The sequence below is a fragment of the Elgaria multicarinata genome, chromosome 10 (assembly GCF_023053635.1).
Source record: "Elgaria multicarinata webbii isolate HBS135686 ecotype San Diego chromosome 10, rElgMul1.1.pri, whole genome shotgun sequence".
Classification (NCBI taxonomy): Eukaryota; Metazoa; Chordata; class Lepidosauria; order Squamata; family Anguidae; genus Elgaria; species Elgaria multicarinata.
The window spans coordinates 54,064,825-54,084,073 of NC_086180.1; the positions used below are offsets into that span (position 1 = coordinate 54,064,825).

Below are 19,249 nucleotides of genomic sequence, written 5' to 3' on the forward strand. Positions count from 1 at the left end.
ATATTTAATTGAGGATCTCATTTTACAGGTTTTAGTTTAAAGGTAACCATAGCACACACATCCATTCATTATTAATTGCTGAACAGCACTGTAGCTTCTTGGGAATCCTCTTTCCTTTAGATGTTAGCTTCATATGAGCAGTGCCGCCGTCACTGGAAAACAACTTTGATATTGTTTTAAGTGTGAGAAACTGGCAAATGCGATGACAACCTAGACCAGGACAATGTAAGCGGCGTATATCAACGGATGGGACAATGTTTAAGAGCGACACTAAGGGCGAGGGCGAGAGGCAGCCGAGGAAAGTCCGATTTAGAATTGCATCTTCTCATAGTGGGAGAGTGCTAAAGGAGGTGTATGCCGATGGAGAAATATCTGATTCCCTGGATTCTGAATGCACTAGCAGCACAGAAACTGACCCAAACAGCCGACTGAGCGAATCGGATGGACAGCATAATGGAAACCTAGGATCCGAATGGGACGAAAATGAGAATGAGACCGATATGTTCATTTTAATGAGAGCCGCCAAAGAGAGGGGATTTGGCACTAAAAGAGTCAACATCCTCAGCAAAAATGGTACAGTTAGAGGAGTCAAGCACAAAGTCAGTGCTGGTCAAGTACTCTTTGACAATCTAACCAAAGTGTTTGAGGTAAGTGAAGTCCTTTGCTCCTAACCTACAACCACTTTCCATCTCTTTCATATTTCCCAAAGTACACTGTGTTTTTTTGTCTGTCTCTGCTTCCTCAAAATTCAGAGCTCATCCCTTAACAACACTCCAAAGATTAATTTATAATATGAGACTTTTGTGCTCACACCTTTTGATCCAGAGCTCCATGCCAAGCTTTGATATTTTTGTACTTGAAGCAAAAAATAATAATACTAACATTGACATGCTCTGCCATTATTTCTATCAGTGATGGCCAACAGGTAGCCTGCAGGTTTAACCCCACTGAAGAAAACCAAAGGTGAACCCCCCCCCCCAAATGGTACCTGAAGAGATTGTCAACCAAAACAATGCATTGAAAATATCTGCAAGTACTTTGGGGATGCACACCTTTCTTTGTTTCTCTTGGATCCTATCCTAACACACTACTGTTGGGGCTGCAAATTGAGCCCTATGTTTCTGATCACTGTACCGGGCATTTTTTCCCATTTGCAAACATATGGGCAATTACACACCACAGTTCAAGGAGGAGTGAAAGTTGCTGAAGCAAACTGAAAGTCCAGTTCAAACCAGTTTTCATTCATGTGATTGGGGCAGCATGAACATCTTGTTCTGTGTCTTGATTTGTACATGTTTACATTTTTAGTATATCACATGTATGCCTTATCCCTGTGATCCCTAGTTCAGATGGAATGTTGTAGAATCAATGAGGAAATATGCCTAAACACCCATTATCCAGGATCCAAAGAGCTCACAGCAGCTTCGCCATGTCTACTGGGATTTTTGACATTTCCCCCCTTCTTTTGAAATCCTCCATTTCACAAGAGGTATGCCATGTGACATGGGAGGTGGTCTTCAAGGCACACATGCTCAATGTTTCCTTGAGCACATGGAACTGGCGTGATGGTTCTTTGGATCCTGGCTATTGTATGCAGAGTGGGCAAAGCATCCAATTACGTAACATGTTCTGCATGCTTTGTCCATGGGATTAAGATCAAAGAGGTGTAACTTGGAGTGCAAAGTATGGCACTCCCTTTGGAATCTGCCATCTGAAGTGGACAGCTTCCCTGCTTGAAATACTTTTGTAAGCCGTCGTGAGAGCCTTTTTTGGCTGAATGGCGGCATAAAAATCCTTAAATAAAAAATAAAGCATGTCCTTTTAATCCAAGATGTGGTTACTCAGGAGGTCTGGATCAAATTCTGTAGAATAAAAACCAAGTTCATATTGTCCCTACAACAAGACATTATTATCATTGATGACAACGACATCATCATCATCATCCAGATTTTTCAAAGAATTTCACACACCTAACTTCAGTAATCCTTGCAATCTTGTAAAGGAGAACAGCATTCTTATTTCCATATTGGAGATGGGAAACTGGGGCTCAAAATCAGTAACTTCTGTCAGGCTACCACTGAGTTGGTCCATAGAGGTAAAATGTGAATTGTGAATTTCTGAATTTGAGTTTACTGCTGAGTCTCTTCTGCAAACCTAGTTTTAAAGTGGATAGGAGAGTATGTAGTATTTGCAACACTTTCCTAACATATAGGAATTTTGTTATGTTTGAAGTGGCCTGTGATCATGAGGAAAAAACCCTCTGCAGGTTTTCAAAGGCTCTTTCTCCTTTATTACTACTTAGCAGTGCTAAATCGTAGTGAGTTCTGGCTCAAATTAATCCCTGGAACGGCTCTTGGTTTATACAAGTACAGGGACATGATCTAGCCTCAGTTGAACATTTTTAAGACTCACTGATTTGTGGGAGAGTTAAATAAAGCTGCAATCCTGTGTACACTTCTCCCATTGAACTCAGTGAGACTTTCTTCTATGTTGACGGGCAAAGGATTGCCCTGTCACACTCTGTCATTGAAATCCATGGGATTTAAATATGCTTAACTTTGGCTGGATTGTGTCCATCCTTCTTAGAGAAGATGACAGTAATTCCTTGTGAGATTAATTCAAATAAATTATGCATCTCTCTCACCATTATTTCTTTCCGGTGATTTTCAGTTTGGAAATAATGTATGCTATTTGCAGTTCATGTGAAGTCCTGGAATGATTACATATGTGAAGCATTAATTTACAGCTTCTGAAAATGGATTAAGAATGAAAATATGTGCATATATCATCTTTCCAGTCAGTCATATTATATAACTTTTAGCAGTTCTAACTAGCATATCTTCTATCCCGTTTATGTAATATAGACATACTTTGAAACTTCCATCAACTGGTCCAGATGTTAACAGCACACTCCTAAACATGTCTACTTGGAAGTAAATCCCACAGTATTCAATAGGGTTTACTCCCAGAATTTGCAGCCAAAATTTGACAGGAAAAGCATTTGAAAACTTAATTAGCACTCTTTCTCTTAATAAGGCCTGATTCTTACTAATTGTAGGAAAAAATAAAATCATTTGAACATATTTAGCGCTCCATCAGACGAGCATTTTATTGCATGCTCTCACAGATTTTCACGGGTCCTTCTCATTATGTTGTCTGCTTGCCAAGCAACTCCTGCTCCTTCTAGCCTTCTTCGTGGAACAAACCCCCCCTCCCCCAGTAAGTCCAACTTATTTTTTAAAGATGGAAGTTGCCGCTATCTCCTGCTGTGTACAGGAGAAGCAGCGGGATCAAAACAGCCCACTGAATGGGCCACATGCAAGTTGTTTGCTTCCTCTTTCAAAAGAGGAAGTAATGAGGGACAAATGCGTGGGCGGAGAAGCGACAGTAAACAAACGTGATTTCCCCCTGTGTGATGGCGCTCTTAGACTGCAATCTGTTATTTAAAATAAAAATAGGAATCCTAGAAAAATAAATCATGGAAATGATGTTTTATTAATATTGAACCCAAAATATTTCTATTCTTAGAAAATAGACAAGATAAAAAATATCTATTGTTTAATTTTTTTCAGGTTGAATAAAATATTTAAATATTTAATTTTAAATATCTGTTCATTTTTGAAGCCTTTACATGTTGATGATTATTCCTGTTTGCTGGCTCTGTAACTAGTCACAATGGAGATGTGAACCCCAGTCTGCATCTAAAGACATAGGCCTCCACTTAATTCAATGAACCGGGATGAGCTGCATTTCTAGAATATATTAGTCTGTATGCAAACAGTGTAGGTGAGTGGATGTGTTTTCAGTGCTCCACCATACATACAGAATTCCAGGTAGACAACTGCATTGAGAAAAGAATTATTGCTTTGAAGGAGGCATGACTAGGCAATATTAAACACCTTCATAATTCAAATAGACCCACCCCTAAAGAACCAAACACATTTACATTTATTCCTCTCTATGAGATTTTCTACACAAGGTATTTATTATGTGCTCGTGATTCCTGATTCAAGGTTGTTTATGAGTTCTTTAGACGACATCATCCTGTTTTTCAAAGCATTTCCCCAGGTTGTTTTTTTAAGAATGGGGAAAATGGGGTATTATTTCTGAAAGCACTGTTTCTACTTCTGTGTTTGCACTATTTTGCTATAGCACAGCTCCACCTAGGCGTTATGTAGTAGAGAAACAGGAAGGGAAAAGCTCTTTTAGAGCTCAGATCTCAATTCTGCAAGAAAACTGAAAGTAGATACAGTGATTAACAGTCTCGTGTCGAAAAGCTCTACATCATTGTGCAAACAGCTATAAAACCCACCTTATCTGAAGTTTTTACATTTCTAGTGCCTCCACTTGTTGTTTTGTTTCACTGAGTCAGGGCTGGTATCAAGGGTAAGCATGGCTGGACACTTGCTGAGGGCCCACTCCCTAGTAGGGGCCCACTGACAAGAGTGCTTCACAGTGCTCCCCCTTCTTCACCATTGCAACCTGCTTGTTCGCCTTTTATTCTGAGCTAGACAAGAGTGCATTGTAAATAATGGCTTGTTCTAGGGTTTCAGAGTGCTGGCCCAAGACATTTTGCTGCCTGAAGCAAAGAATAGGATGATGTCCCCTCGCATTCCGTGTACAAAAGCCAACTGGACTGGCAGTTGCATCTTTTATCGACACTGGTGATGGAACAGCATCCTCTCTTGCACCTGTGGGCATCAGGCTAACGTAGGGAGTTCAGAGCAGGTCGTGTGGCATACAAGTTCTTTCCTCCAACACCATGCTGCCGTCCCCCAACATCTGCCGCCCGATGCAATCACCTTGCTCTGCTTAATGATAGGGCTGGTCAGCTTTACCAGGTTCAGTCATCATAATAACCTGCACCCAGTGAGGGTAACTATGCTAATTAAGCAATTTGTGACTGGGACACACAAAGAGGGAAAATAAGTGAATGTGGCTTATTTTCCCTCTGTGATCATGTGATCACAGCTGATGTCTTGCCCAATGGCCCTCAAAACCTGGAGCTGCCAGTACTCTGAATCATTGGCTCAGGGGTGGGGGGAAGGCATCTACTCAACACCCAGGTCAATCACTCGAAAGCAGAAAGAGTAGAGGGTTTCTGTGAGAGAAGCAGAGAGGCAATATGAAGGATATGGACAGTTCCTAGCGGTAGCAGAAAGCGAGCTCAAATGAGTTGTCTCTCTGTAATGAATCTGCAATTCAACCACTAACCAACTAACAAAATATCTACTTGGGAGTATCTTCTTCTGTATAGCAGTCTGCAGGTGGTTTGGACCTATCCACAGATATAAGGTGGCCTGGTGTCACATTTCATCCAGAGAGGTCTGTAGTGATGCAGAATGCCAAAGCAGCTATTCCCAGAGGGAATAGACAAGCAACAAAGAATCTGGCAGTGCCTTGAAGAATAACAAGATGTAAAGGCTGGGGTCAAATGGCCACGGAATGCAAAAACATACAGCCTGTGACAATTGGATTAGAGCTTCAAGGTATGCAAGATGACCCTTCAGAAAACTGCCTTTTCATGTCATCACAGGGGGAATATGTTTCAATGGAGGAAGTCAATGCAGTCTGATGAGATCCTTCAAATGATGAATATGCACCTGCAAATCAGCCCAATTATACTGTGTTCTTTCTAAATTGCACTGGATGCAGTCCCATAAAAAAAAAAAAAAAGCTTTCCATTTGAAGAGTTGGTTTTAATAAACTCTGTGGGTTGGATCCAGGTTAAGACTTCTCTGAATGCAAAGGCTGCACTCACAGAAGGTGCTTCTACTGGTTTTTAGGGATCCCCTCTTCCCCTTGTTCCACAGCTCACCCTATTCAGCACCTCACCCCAATCTTATTCCCTTTCTACACCATACAAGAGTAGAGGGAGGGACGGGGGGGGGGCAATCCCGGACTTACCTTTTTCCGGGATTGTCCCACATGTCCAAATGGCCAGCACAATGTCCAGGATGGGAGGAGAGACATTGCGTGAGTCAAGGCATTTATTTATTTATTTATTATTTATTTATTGCATTTTTATACTGCCCAATAGCCGAAGCTCTCTTAAAAAAGGCATCCATATTTTAAAAAAGTTTTAGGAGCTGGAGCGCGCTTGCACCAGTAAAAGGTACGTGCAAAGAACAAAAACAAAAACCCGATCCCACTCCCCCACCCACCCCCTGATTCCTCCCAGCCTGGCTCCTTCCCTCTACTGATCCCTGCTACTCGCGGGGAGGAGGAAAGAAGCCGGGACGGGTGGCCACACACCTCCCGTGGTCTCGGGATGATCCCAAGACTGTGGGATCCCCCCTGCCCCCGGGAGTACCTGTGCGTCATTTGGATGCACAGGGGCTCAACTGTGACCAGCCCGGATTTTCAGGCTGGTGTAGAAATGGCCTTAGTGTAACATTTCCAGGGAACTGGAGGGTCTGCTATGAGTAGGAGGGGGCAACGAAGTCCTCTTCCACCATCCCAATTGCACATGCCTAAATTTGGCTCTAACTCTTTACATTTCATTAAACATGAACTGAGTCCATCCATCATGTAACCTTTGGTAAGAAATATATAGAAGAAGTAATACAACTGATTTCAGAAGTCAAGTAGCAGATTGTTTTCCTGAGGCATTCTCTTCCTCGGGAAAGTGCCTACTGACGGTTGTAGGCAGGGTCCACAGCTAAAGTTTCTCTCTCCAGGGGGAGGAGCCATCCTATCTCCCAGACCAGCCCTGACTAGCGAGCAGAGCAATTGGGTCCTGCTGGAGCTCTACAGAGCTTCAGCCTAATCGTAGTTTTACTTTTGGTTTCCCACATAGAGAAATTCTTTTCCCTCCCTTTATTCTTGTCTGTTCTCATCTCTGTCTCTCTTTGTCCTTTCTACCTTCCTACCCCTTCTCCCACCCAGCAGCAGCTAGAGCTGGGGGAAACAAGTTAGCAGGGTTGGGAGGGTCTAACTTCCTCAGCTGAGAGGAAAAAAGAGCAAGAAGAAGCAGAGTTTGCAAGGCTCCAGGGCTGGGCATGGCCTGCCCTCAACTTTAGGTGGGGCTTGGCTTGAAGGCTCCGAAGACACAAGGGTATTCCTTCCTGCTTCACAGGGCCATAGCAGGCCCACTCTGCTGCTGCCACCACCACTACTGCCACACCTTGTTCCAACTCCCTTCCCTTACAGACAGGAAGCTTCATCACACCGGGCGTTAATGCGCTCCCTACCGTTGCTTCTCCGCCCATGTTTTTGTTGCTCAGTTACTTCCTCTTTCAAAAGAGGAAGTACACAATGAGTACGATACCCATTGAGTCCGTTGTTCTAATTGCGTTGCTCCTCCTGCACACAGAAGGAGAGAGCAGCAATTCCGAGTTTAAAAACCATTGGAGTTAACAAGGTCTTTTTGTTGTTGCACAAGGAAGGCCAGAAGGTGCATGGGAGGCAGATGGTGTCATGTGAGAGACCTGAGCAAACTCCGTGAGTGCCCAGTAATGAGCATGCAATAAAACACTCGTCGGATGGAGCTTAGGGTTGTGGGGAAAACAAATGGATAAGAAACTGTGGTCGCAGCCTCACCCTTTTAGAAGAACATGGAGAGAGCCTGGGTCCAGCCACAAGAGGGAGACAGCTTCCTGGCACCAAGCCATGACATGGAGCACCAGAGAAGGTGGGGGTGAGTACTCCAACATTGCAAGCCCCCACCATGCAGGTGCAATTTCACCAGTGGGTGAGACAAATTATATCCTAAGAATTACTGGGCCAAGGGAAGGGGCTTACCAAGAATAAATCTCTCTCCCCACCATAAGAAGCACAAAAGGGAAAGAAAGAGGAGGAGACATGAATCTAGAAGCTCCACTAAACACAAGGAAAAAGGGGGAAGGAAGAGGGCGAGGGAGTCTTCCTCAGATTCCAGAGTTTCTAGTCCATCTTCATCACTCTCCACCTCCACACCTTCTTACCCCCAGATGCCATAAGAGTAGCCCCCACCAAAAAGCCCTTAAGGCCTCAGGAAGGGCAAAAGGAAGGGAGCCAAGGCACACAAACCATCCAAAAAGAGTTTAAAAAATGACACAGAGGTCCATCTCCCTCCTCAGGTGAGGATTGGGACTCTTCTGGCTCAAATAATGAGGAGAAAGGAGAATTGTCAGAGGAAGAACTGGATTCCCCTGGTGCTCAGAGACACTTGTTTTCACTAGAATTTTTTTACAGCCCTGTTAGCTAAAGCAAGTAGAATTCCTCAAATTAAGGAGGATGTACCTAAACTAGAGGATTCTACATTCCCCACTACCTTTGCAGGGGATAAGATGGTCTTTCCATCTGGACCACCCAAACCCTTGACTTTTCCCTTCCCAAGATGCCTTCTCAGAAGTCTGGAAGGCAGAATGGGCCTCACTGGGGAAAATCAAGCAACCACACAAATTGGCTGGTAAACTCTATTCTCTGCCAGCTAAAATTATGGATCATCTGAAAGTTGCAGTGGTTGATTCTCCTATTGCTGCACTCACTTCCTCAGCCACCCTGCGCACTGATGGGGAAAGTGGGCATAAAGATCCTTGCGACAAGTGAGTAGAAGCAGCCCTACACAGGGGGTTGAAACAACCTCTGATGCCTTCAGGGCACTGGCAACTAATTCCTTTTTTGTTAGGGCAACTTATGTGTGGGCAGAGGAATTGGCAGGCTTAGATTTGATTCCCAAATCAATTAAGGATGGGTTGAAGAAAATCTCTTATTCAGCAGCCCTGCTTGCTGACTCTTCCTTGGATGTGCTCCAAGGAAAAGCCATGGCAGCTAACAGTAGCGAAATGTAACATATGGCTTCGGAACTGGGATGTGGACCCAGGCTCCCAGATTAAGCTGGCCACCTCTCCTTTTGCAGGTGTCTGACCTTTTTGGGGAGCCTCTTGACAAGGTTTTGGTCAAAAAGAAAGAAAAAGAAAAGGTGCTTCCTTCAAACAAAGAAGAGCTGAAGCCCAAACCACAGCAGTCCTTTCGTCCTAATAGACACATGCACAGACCAAACGAACAGGGTAGTTACAAGCCCAAATGGCAAAGAAACTACACACTTTCTGATAAGCCTAAATTGTAATCAGCATCCTCAAACTATGTCTCAAAGTACAGCAAAGGGCAAAAGAAGACCTTATCCACCTGACGCCAGTCTAACAGTGGGTGCCTTGGGTGAGCACTTGCTGAACTTGGCTCCCACTTGGCTCCAGACTATTTTGGACAAGTGGGTGAGAGACACAGTAACCAAGGGTTACACCCTGGAATTTGCCCGTCTACCCAGAGAGAAGTTTATAGCTTCCCCATGTTCACACAAACATTTCAAGCACCAGAACTTTCTCAAGGCTATCAATCCTATAGAGCAGTGGTTCCCAAACTTTTTCAGGAACCGCCGCCTTGCTTCCACAAATTTATGCCCAGTGCCTCCTGTGCGCAGCCCCTTTAAATGGGAAGCACCCGCTGCAGGCTTGACGAGTGAGGGAGGGAAAAGAGAGTGTATGCCTCTGTTTTGCAGCCAGCATGGCGGGGCACACCAAGCAGGGTATGTCTCTTCATTAGCGTTTTGGTGCTTTTGAAACATTTCAATTTACCATAAAAAGGACTCTTCTTAAACAGTATTAATACATGTGTGGATTCTTCCCCTATATGGCTTGGGACCAAACTACCTTCTCCCAAAAAAATGTCCCTGGGTTTTAAGACCTTCTGGAGAGGCACTTCTCAGAAAAGACCACTTCGAGTGCCCCCTGCAGCCCCCTTGCCTCTTAACACCCCCCTATGCAATTCCACCGTCCCCAAAGGGGCAATACCACCCACTTTGGGAATCACTGCTATAGAGCTATAGAACTAGTTCCAGCAAGAAACTTGGTGTTTATTCAATCTTTTTCCTAGTTCCCAAAAGGAATGGGTCTATAAGAGCCATTTTGGACTTCAAATGGTTAAACAAACACATAATCAAAAGGCATTTCAAAATGGAGACCCTGAAATCAATGGCAGCAACACTGAACAAGCAGGATTTCCTATCATCCATAGCCTTGTCCGAGGTATATCGGGAGAAAACACAGGAAGTAGCTGTGGTTTTGCTACAATAACCAACATTTTCAATACAGGGCTCTGCCGTTCAGACCCACCTCGGCCCCTCGAGTGTTTACCAAGTTCCTGTTAGCTGTTGTAGCATGTCTGAGGATGAGCAGGGTGTAGCTCTATCCATACTTCAATGACATTTTAATCAGAGCTTCTTTGGAGCAGAAGTGTACAATGGCAACCAATGCAGCAGTAGACTGAGGTACAATGGTTGCTAACAGGCATTAACAAAAGTACAAAAGAGTGGACTATAGTTATAGAGGTGTGTGTGTGTGTGTGTGTGTGTGTGTGTGTGTGTGTGTGTGTGTGTGTATTTGCAGATCTTTTCAAACCCCCCAGAATGGCAAAATTTGCCTCAAAAATAAAACATCATAGAAATTTGGCACGCCACTAGTTTACATCCAGCTTTTTACAAAGTAGATGTACTAGAATGGAGCTATTGTATCTTCCAAGAAAATATGTCTACTGATGCCTGGATGGGAGTGTAATTTATCCCTTCAGACTTTTTTTTTGGATTACTGCTGGTGTCTGGAGTGGAAAGGTTGCTATAGCAACCCCTTCCCCCTTCATCTTCCTTTGCTTGCTTCAATGAGGAGGGAGATGCAGTTGCCATGACAACATCTTTCTACATCCTCTTGGTGTGAACTGAAGCAGTCAGAAGAAAAGGTGACGTAGCAATTCCTAGGTGGTCCTTCCTTCATGATTTTGTATTTTAGGACTGAGAATGAGGAGCTCTAATTGTTGTTCAGTCTGTCACACCAAACTAAGGGGAGGCTTGGATGCCATTACATGTTACAGCTCTTAGCTTCTGAAACCAGGAGAGTCGTTCTCTTCTAATAGATGGGAATGCTATATTTGGAATTTGGCATTCTGAATTCAAATCCCAGTTCACCAGTCTTGGACAAATCACTATTCTTAAAGCCCACTTCCTCTTCTGTCACATGGGAATAATTCCAAAATTCACAGTTTATTATGACCTACCAAAATGTCACAAAATACTGAGCAAGCTTTTGAGTCCTCCAGAATTCCTCATCAGGCTGGCTGTTATTATTATTATTATTTATTTATTTATATAGCACCATCAATCTGCTTGCTTCTTATGATAATGGAAATAAGTTCATGTTATTACGTTAAATCTAAATGATTAAAACTAGTTACAGAGCAATTTATTGTAGTTAAATTAGTAAACTTTGTGTGGCAATTAGAACTTAGATGGAGCCCAGTTGGTGACTCAGTCAATCATTAAATCATGATCGTGCTGAAGTTTGCATTTCAAAAAGGGAAGACTCAAGGTTTGGCAAGTGCAAAGACTTGCTCTTCTACCCATACATTCAAATTATGAAAAAAGCAGTACAGTTTAAGAACATCTGTTGTTCTTACCATCTTTTGTATTTGTTTCATAATAATTATAGGAATTTTATCAAACACAGAAGAAGCAAGCACGTTTTCCCCCATTATGAGCCAAACAGATTTGTGCTTTTGGTATGTAGACCCTGGCACATAGACCCATTCTGTTCTTTTTCATAACTGTAGTCTGTCTGTTGAACCAGTCAGGTGGCCAGAGCCAAAACAGATCCCGACACATAATCCACGGGTGGTCTGAAACATGTGGAGGAGGGCCAGGTGATCCCCTTCCACAGTCTTCCATGAATGGCATCTTTGATCATCCTGTTGATCTGAGCTAATACTGAGGACTAGACTTGAATCCCACCAACAGCCTCATTCACGCTCAGAAGCATATACTGCAGTCTTATGCAGATGAACATGATTTATTTATTTTATTTCAGATGACATTTATACTGCTTTTAATTTTTAAAAAAATAATCCCAGAGCAGTTCATAAAGTAAAATGATAATAAAATACAATAAAACTAATCAATAAAACAGTAATAAACAAATAAGATATTTCATTAAAATAACCCAGGGTAGTTGGCAATGCTAGTGGTCAAGAAAACAAATATGCAGAAACACATTTAACACATATGCAGAAAAATATGTTAGAAGCCTGCCTGATTTTGACAGGGAGATCATTCCACATGGTGTGTGCCACAATGAAGAAGGCCAACCATGACTACGTGAACATCAGTAGACTATGGTGCAGTAAGGAGAAGGCGGTCTCTCAGATAACCTGGTTCTGAGCTGTTTTGGGCCTTGTAAACCAGCAATAAGGCCTTGAAGATGGCTTGTTACATGAATATAAGCCCCAATGAACTTGGTGGGACTTCTGAGTAAGCATGTATACAGTTGGGGTGTAAGTCTGTCACTTACATAGGTACTAAGGATTCATTGTGGATCTCCCTGTGACCCTTGCAGGACCCTTGCAGGTTTTGGCATCCTCTCTGAGAGCTCATGATTCAAGCATCCTGATATCAGATCTTCCGTGAGCTCAGCATAGCTAACCTGAGCTGACTTTTAAAACTGAAATTGAATCAACTAGCCGGTGCAGGTTCTTTGGCTATCAGTAGGGACACAGAAACTTTTACTCCTGGTTATAATTGTTCATTGAACTCTGAAGTTATAAAAGTGCCTGCTAATTATATCAGGATCTCAGAAATGCAAATAATGAGAGGTTTATTTATCTATTGCTCACTACTTTTCTAAAGTACATGCATCATTTTATAGGCCATGTAGTGCTGATACTTTTACAGTGCAATTCTATACATACCTAATCAGAAATAGTCCCCACTGAGTTCAATAGGATTTACTTCTGGATAAGTGAGAATAGGGTTGCCTCCTTAAGATTTATTTATAGACATTAAAGCTGGACTTCATTATATTTCCTACAAAGTAAAACAAAAAAATCCACAACCCCCACTTTCCATATCAATATATTTGTGACTTGCATATCTGTGAATAAATAGAGACATCAGAGATTATTAGCATTGGTTAGTTCCATTTCTTTTAAATTGTTCTGTGAATAATAAGGGCAAGGACTGTATTGCTTCTATGGTGTGTACACTACATAGCATGTTTCTGGCCCATAAATGAACGTTAATCAAGTAAGAGCAATGAGAATGGTTTCTTTTGTCATTCAGAGAAACAGGTTTTGCTTATGGTGCATTCTTTTGATTTTCTATATTGCTGGAAGGTATTATCAGGAGAGAGAGAGATAAAGGCTAAGTAAGTAGTAGCAGTTGGCATAGATGATAGAAGAACTTGGGGAAATTAGACTCTACTTGTGAACAAAGAAAAAGAAAAGGTTGGACAGTGATAGGAAATGGTAGGAATATAAGAGTTCTCATTGCATTTTGTTTCTCCCCCTTCTTTTTCTGTTATTATCAGTAAACTACTTAACAGTAAAGGACTTTTGAATCACAGTACCACTGTCTGATAATCAGTCCTCTGGATGTAACAACAATATTGCTTCCAAATGATGGTGGAAGCAATAAAAGGAGAGAGCAACACTTTTAGAAGAGGTTCCAAGGAAAACCCTTTTCATTTGTCCTTTAATCTTGCTGGCTGGGTTTAGTTTTGACGGGGGGTTGCTTAGTTATCGGGGTTTTAGTTCATTTCTTTTTACCTGGATTTTTAAAAATCTTTTGTGATCGATTCCATGGTTTATGGTATCATGCAACTCAAGGCAGGATACATGGGGTTCCCAGATGATCTCTCATCCAGGTACTGACCAGTTCCAGAGCTGCTTAGCTTTAGCAAATGACTATATCAAGAGCCCTCCGACTATGTAAGGCAGCTGTGTAATAGCCTTCCTGTCTTTTTAAATATTTTTTTTAAAAAAGTTGTCAGCTGTTTTGAGCTGTTGAAAGGTGGTATAGAACATAATATTTTAAATACATACTTATTAAGCTCATGTTAAGATAATGGTGTAGAGCAGCCTTCCTCAACCTGGGGCGCTCCAGATGTGTTGGACTGCATCTCCCAGAATGCCCCAGCCACCTGGCTGGGGCATTCTGGGAGTTGTAGTCCAACACATCTGGAGCACCCCAGGTTGAGGAAGGCTGGTGTAGAGTGAGTGAGGAAGGCAATGAGAACAAACACAAAGCTCTAGAACAGGGCCCTAGTTAATGGAGGCTGATGGCTCTGATATCAGTGGGGTGATAAATAAATAAATAGATAAATATTAAATAAACAAATTTCATGCATGTTCATTGAATCTTGGTTTCCCCTTTTTCTCAGTTCTTTTTATGGGAATGAGTGCTTTATGTCCGCTTGACACTGTGGAGGACTAGCGGAGACATAAATAATTTTCTTTGTTACTAATGTTGATGTTTTCCTCTGTTGTTGTTGTTTTAAATAATTTTTTTACCTGCTCCTCACAAACTAGCAAAACCAAAGAGGTTCCTTACAGTTCAGGTGTTCCTAACAGTTCAGTATCTTGTAGCTGCATTTGTTACCAAAAAGGTAATTATTATTTTTTTTAAAAAAAAAAGTAAATTCAGTTTGTAATAATTGTTTGAATACAGTACTTTTAATATACCAAATGTGATGATTTTATGCCAAACCAACTTGGACATAATTACATTTTATGTTCCTAAAGTAACAAAGTGACTTTCAATCTGTAAAAAGTGCTAATATTGCATTATTTCAATTTTTCTGAAAATTTCCATTTCCCCCCAAACCCCCTCCCACCCCCAGAAAAACACACATCTTTTTTCCATGGCTTCAAAATTTCTGGACATTTTACATCTCTAGATAAAACTCTAATGAAGCTATCCAAGGTCACCGTCTCACTGACATTGGAGCCACCATTCTTCACTGGGCCTAGTGTACAGAAACAAGTGGGTGAAATTTTTGGTATGAACAGACTTCACAGCAGGGCCAAATTTCAATGTCATTTCCTTACCACTTTTTATAGCTCAAGAGATATCACAGAAATGGCTTATCACGGCTTCTCTCTGATTTCCTGCATTCATTTTTATACAGGAAATTTAACAGGTGCAGATAAATGCATAGACATCATTAAAAAACTGGGACAACTTCTCCATGCAATTTTGCTCCAGTTCAACTAGCAGAGGTGGTGTAATAGAGTCTACATTTGTGCAAACTAAGGGGGTATCTCTGCTACAGATCTAAATAATTCATTCTCCTTAGGGAATGCTGGGAAAGGTAGTTTTGTGAGGAGGGCTGAGGATCTCTTAACAGAGAATTCTTAGCACCTAACCTAACTAGAATTCTCAATGTTCTTTGGGCTATAAAATGCTATAAAAACCAATATCAGTTTGCAGAGTAAGTATAAACACACACACACATGCACACACACACACGGGAAAACATACATGCATTCTCTAGTTGTCAAGTTGATTCTGTCATGATCTGACCTTGGGAGTTTACATTGCCTAATTTTGAGAGATGAAGGTTGCCATCTGAAAGGTGCTCATTTGGAAAAGAGTAACTCCCATTGACTCAATGGGACTTACTTCTGAGTAAACATGCTTGGCAAGCTATGCATTAAAAAAAAAACTATGGAAAAAAATCATTATAATTTAATAAAATAATTCCAATCTAGTGTTTTTAGTCCTAATCATGTTGGTGACATTTCTAATGTACTTCACAGCCTTCACTGGGTTCAACCTCTGAGGACAAAACCTGTTGTATAAGCTGTTATAATTCCCCATTTGACAGATGGGAAAGAGGAATTACCCAAAGCCTCCACAGTTAAGAGTCCCTATAGGTGAACATTATACTATACATTCTACCATTTCTTTGTACTACTTTTTAAAATTCTGTTTTTATTCATTCTTGTTGTGTTTTTAATTGTGTTTTAATGCATTTGTATTATTGTTTAATCAAGTTTTATTTGTGATTGTAAGCCACCTTGCCATTTTTCTTGGTAAAAACGTTGGGTACAAATCAAATGAATGAATGAATAAAAATACTACTTGCAGGGTAATACAAGTGACCAAATTCATGGTACATGAATTTTATGCTTTTTCTTTCCTGCCATGTGAGTCTTAACACTTCCAGAGTAAACAGGACAAAATATAAGGAAAAATATTCCCCTCAAGATTAACACAACATTCATTTGTGAGTCGTAAGCAGTAGATTCAAAGGCAGAAGTCACAAAACTCTTCACAGTTTCTCTCCCCCAAAATCAACTAAACTAGTCACTGTAGAGCTAGTGAGAGAGATACTAATTTCACACCTGACAGGAAAGTTGACAAAAAGCCATCTGGAAAGCTTGCTTATGCTGTGTAAAGTATTTTAACACCATTGCTTTGGGAATGAAAGAGAAATGACCCCTCAGAATTTTCTGAGAAATATATCAACTATACCATAAACAACAACAAAAAAGTATGAGTATGTAGAAGGTTTGCCCTTATCTGTTGCTTGACCTAAGACTCATTCACATAGCTAGCCCGTAATTAGAATAGGGCTGTTATCTTCTCTCCTCTGCTCACTGTTTAATATATGAAAGACAGAAATTCTGAATCAGAAGCTCTCTCCATCACCACATCTTCATGCTGTGAAAACCTGTTTGTTTTCTGTCTTCTGGTCAACTCTTAATGACCAGAAGTCCTCCCGTGATGGTGGTAGTGGGGGAAATGTCTGGCAGCTCTAGACTGAATTCTTAAAGAAACCTGTGTGAAACCCAAAGTGATGGAAAAACAGCAATTGAGCAGTGCATTCACACAACCTATAGGCTGTTGTAGGTTTATCTGAGGGTTGTCTAACCCTCCAACAAGCCATGCTGTCAGGTATAAGTCTCAGCAAGGCCTTGCAGGTTGTAGTTAGATTTATTTAGAACTGGGTTGGAGTGTCAGAATCTGAGTGGGCTTATCTCTGTCAGGGTTCTCAAGGTAAGTATAGAAGGGAGTAGTTTCATCCCCTCCACTTCCTTGGCCTTGGGGCTGTAAGACTTCTGTGGGAAACTGATATAGTGTTTAGAAAGGTGTGGGCCCCTTGTTTAAAGAGTCACTCAGATTGTGGCATCATCTTAATGAGTTGAGCAGCCTCTCTGTTTGGACACAGGCATGATTTACGGGCCAGAGCCCCTATCTGTCAAGTTTTGAACAGGTCCACACCTCCCTTTATAAGTTGGAACAAAGGCGAGGTGCCTTTGTCAGGATCATCTTTCGACTCATGGCCTGAAATCCCTCCCTGTTTGGATCCATCAACATTTGGGACTTTGAAAATACTCTGCACAGACAGGGGCTCTGGCCTGTAAATCATGCCTGTGTCCAAACAGGGTGGCTCTGCTCAGCCCACCAAGATGATTCCACAATCTGAGTGACTCCTTAAACAAGAGCCCTCACCTTTCTAAACACTCTATCAGTTTCCCACAGAAGTCTTACAGCACCAAGGCCAAAGGAGAGGGGGACAAAAATACTCCTTTCTATACTTACCCTGAGAACCCTGACAGAGATAAGCCTGCTCAGATTCCAAAACTCCAACCCAGTTCTAAATAAATCTAGCTACAACCTTCAAGGCCTTGCTGAGGCTTATACCTGACACATGCTGCTCAGGTTGGGACCACATGATAAGCTGTGACCAGGCAGTGATGATGCTAATTGAGCCTGGCATGCCCTGGGGCTCACAACAAGCCACAATGGCTTCTTTCAAACACCATGGCATGTCTTGATCATTTAAACTGGATGTTTCCCTGGGAATTCAGTAATGGGAACCATTTCCCTGAAGGTGAGAAGCATACGTAATCAATTGGTTCTGTGCTCAGAAGTGTAGTTGTCGCAGATATTATTAATCTCCTGTCTTGAAGTGCTATAATGAATGGGACTTTTTTTCTGCTATCTGTTTGATGCTTAATTTGGAGTATTCGTTCGAGTACCTAAGAAAAGTGGTTGGAAACTGAACCTATAAAAACACTGCTATTTTCCAGTGGCATGATTACATATTGCTCCTTTGTGCCCTTTTAAAAAAGTTTCCTATTGCAATATCTTGCAGATGCTTTCAACTGAACTCCCAAGAATAACAATAAAGCACCACAGACTATTTAGATTGTAAGCTCCTACTTGAACCGTAAGCCTCTCAGGGCTGGAAACTATTTCATTGCTAAGATTACTCGTGCAATGCGACATAGGATGTGATGCCACATAAATACATGCTGAAGGCATCTTGCCCAGTGCTCCCCACCCTGCAAGCACTTGGAGCTTGCACTGGAAGCTCATACTTGTGCTTTAGCTCCAAGCTCAATTGGTAGATGTTGGTTCTTTTGAAATCAATGTTCAAGACTGGGGATAGTCAAGACATTTAGGTGCCTGAGGAGAAGCTTTACAGGCGTCTCCTCCTGCTAAGTCCCAAGATCTTTAAAATCTGACCAAAAACATGTTTATGAGACGTGTGAAAAAATGAATGGAACAACCCCCAAACAAGAAATAAACCAATGGGACATGTCATTTAACTAGCTTCTTTCTTTCTTTCTTTCTTTCTTTCTTTCTTTCTTTCTTTCTTTCCTACTACACCTTAAAAATAATGGCATATATTTACTTACATGTGTCTAAAGGTATGATTCATAATTCTTGCAGAGATTTCTGAAGAATGTGAACTTCATTAACTCAAGCACAGCAATAAAAGTCACTTGTGAAATGAAAGTGATTTTTTAAACTTTGTTTTAACAAATCTCACAGACATGTTGGTGGTCTGTTTTTTATAGACAGCCTTTGAGGACAGCCCTTTTGGGCGTGTAATAAATAGTATGTAACATCACCATCTTGGGACATTTTTTCTTTCTTTTTGTGGTCCTTTTAGTGCAAGGATGCACAACCCATGGTCTGGGGCTGCATGAGGCCTTCCAAGTTATATGTCTCCCCGCCCCACCCCATGGGGCTAGCCTTCATTCCAGCCTTTCCCCCAGCAATCATGATTCAGAGCACTCTTTTCCCACTGCTGCTACCAGCATTGAAAGAGTGATCTATATCAGGATCATTGAGGTAAGGAGCGGAGAGAAGGCTCCCCACTCCTCCCTGCTGTGATCCTTATATAGATCCCTCTTTTCTTGTTGCTGCCATTTCTTTCAGGATTGTTGGGATGTGTGCATGTGTGTGTGTATATGTGTGCAGCCCCCAACACCTGGGACTCCACCACATGTGGCCTTTGGGGCCAAAACGGTTGTGCACCCATGTTTAAGTGGATGTTTTCTGGTTTTGTTTTTGCATTTGCTCTCTTGGGAAGGCCAACATTATCAAAAAGCTCAGTGCACCACTTCCTGCCTTTATAACCCACCCTCATGGTGCTGCCAGAGTAGTTTTGCCTTGCTGCATGACAGGACCGGCCCCATAGATGAGAGTGTT

The 19,249-nt window shown here is 41.8% G+C and overlaps 1 protein-coding gene across 1 annotated transcript in view; it reads left to right on the top strand.

Moving 5' to 3' along the window:
• The first annotated feature begins 251 nt into the window (after positions 1-251).
• The window catches only part of GRXCR1 (glutaredoxin and cysteine rich domain containing 1), a 47,756-nt gene continuing 28,758 nt past the window's right edge, over positions 252-19,249 (top strand). Inside the window, exon 1 of the mRNA XM_063135092.1 lies at positions 252-647. Coding sequence (XP_062991162.1) covers positions 255-647 — 393 coding nt within the window. The 5' untranslated portion in view covers positions 252-254. The remainder of the gene's footprint in view (positions 648-19,249) is intronic.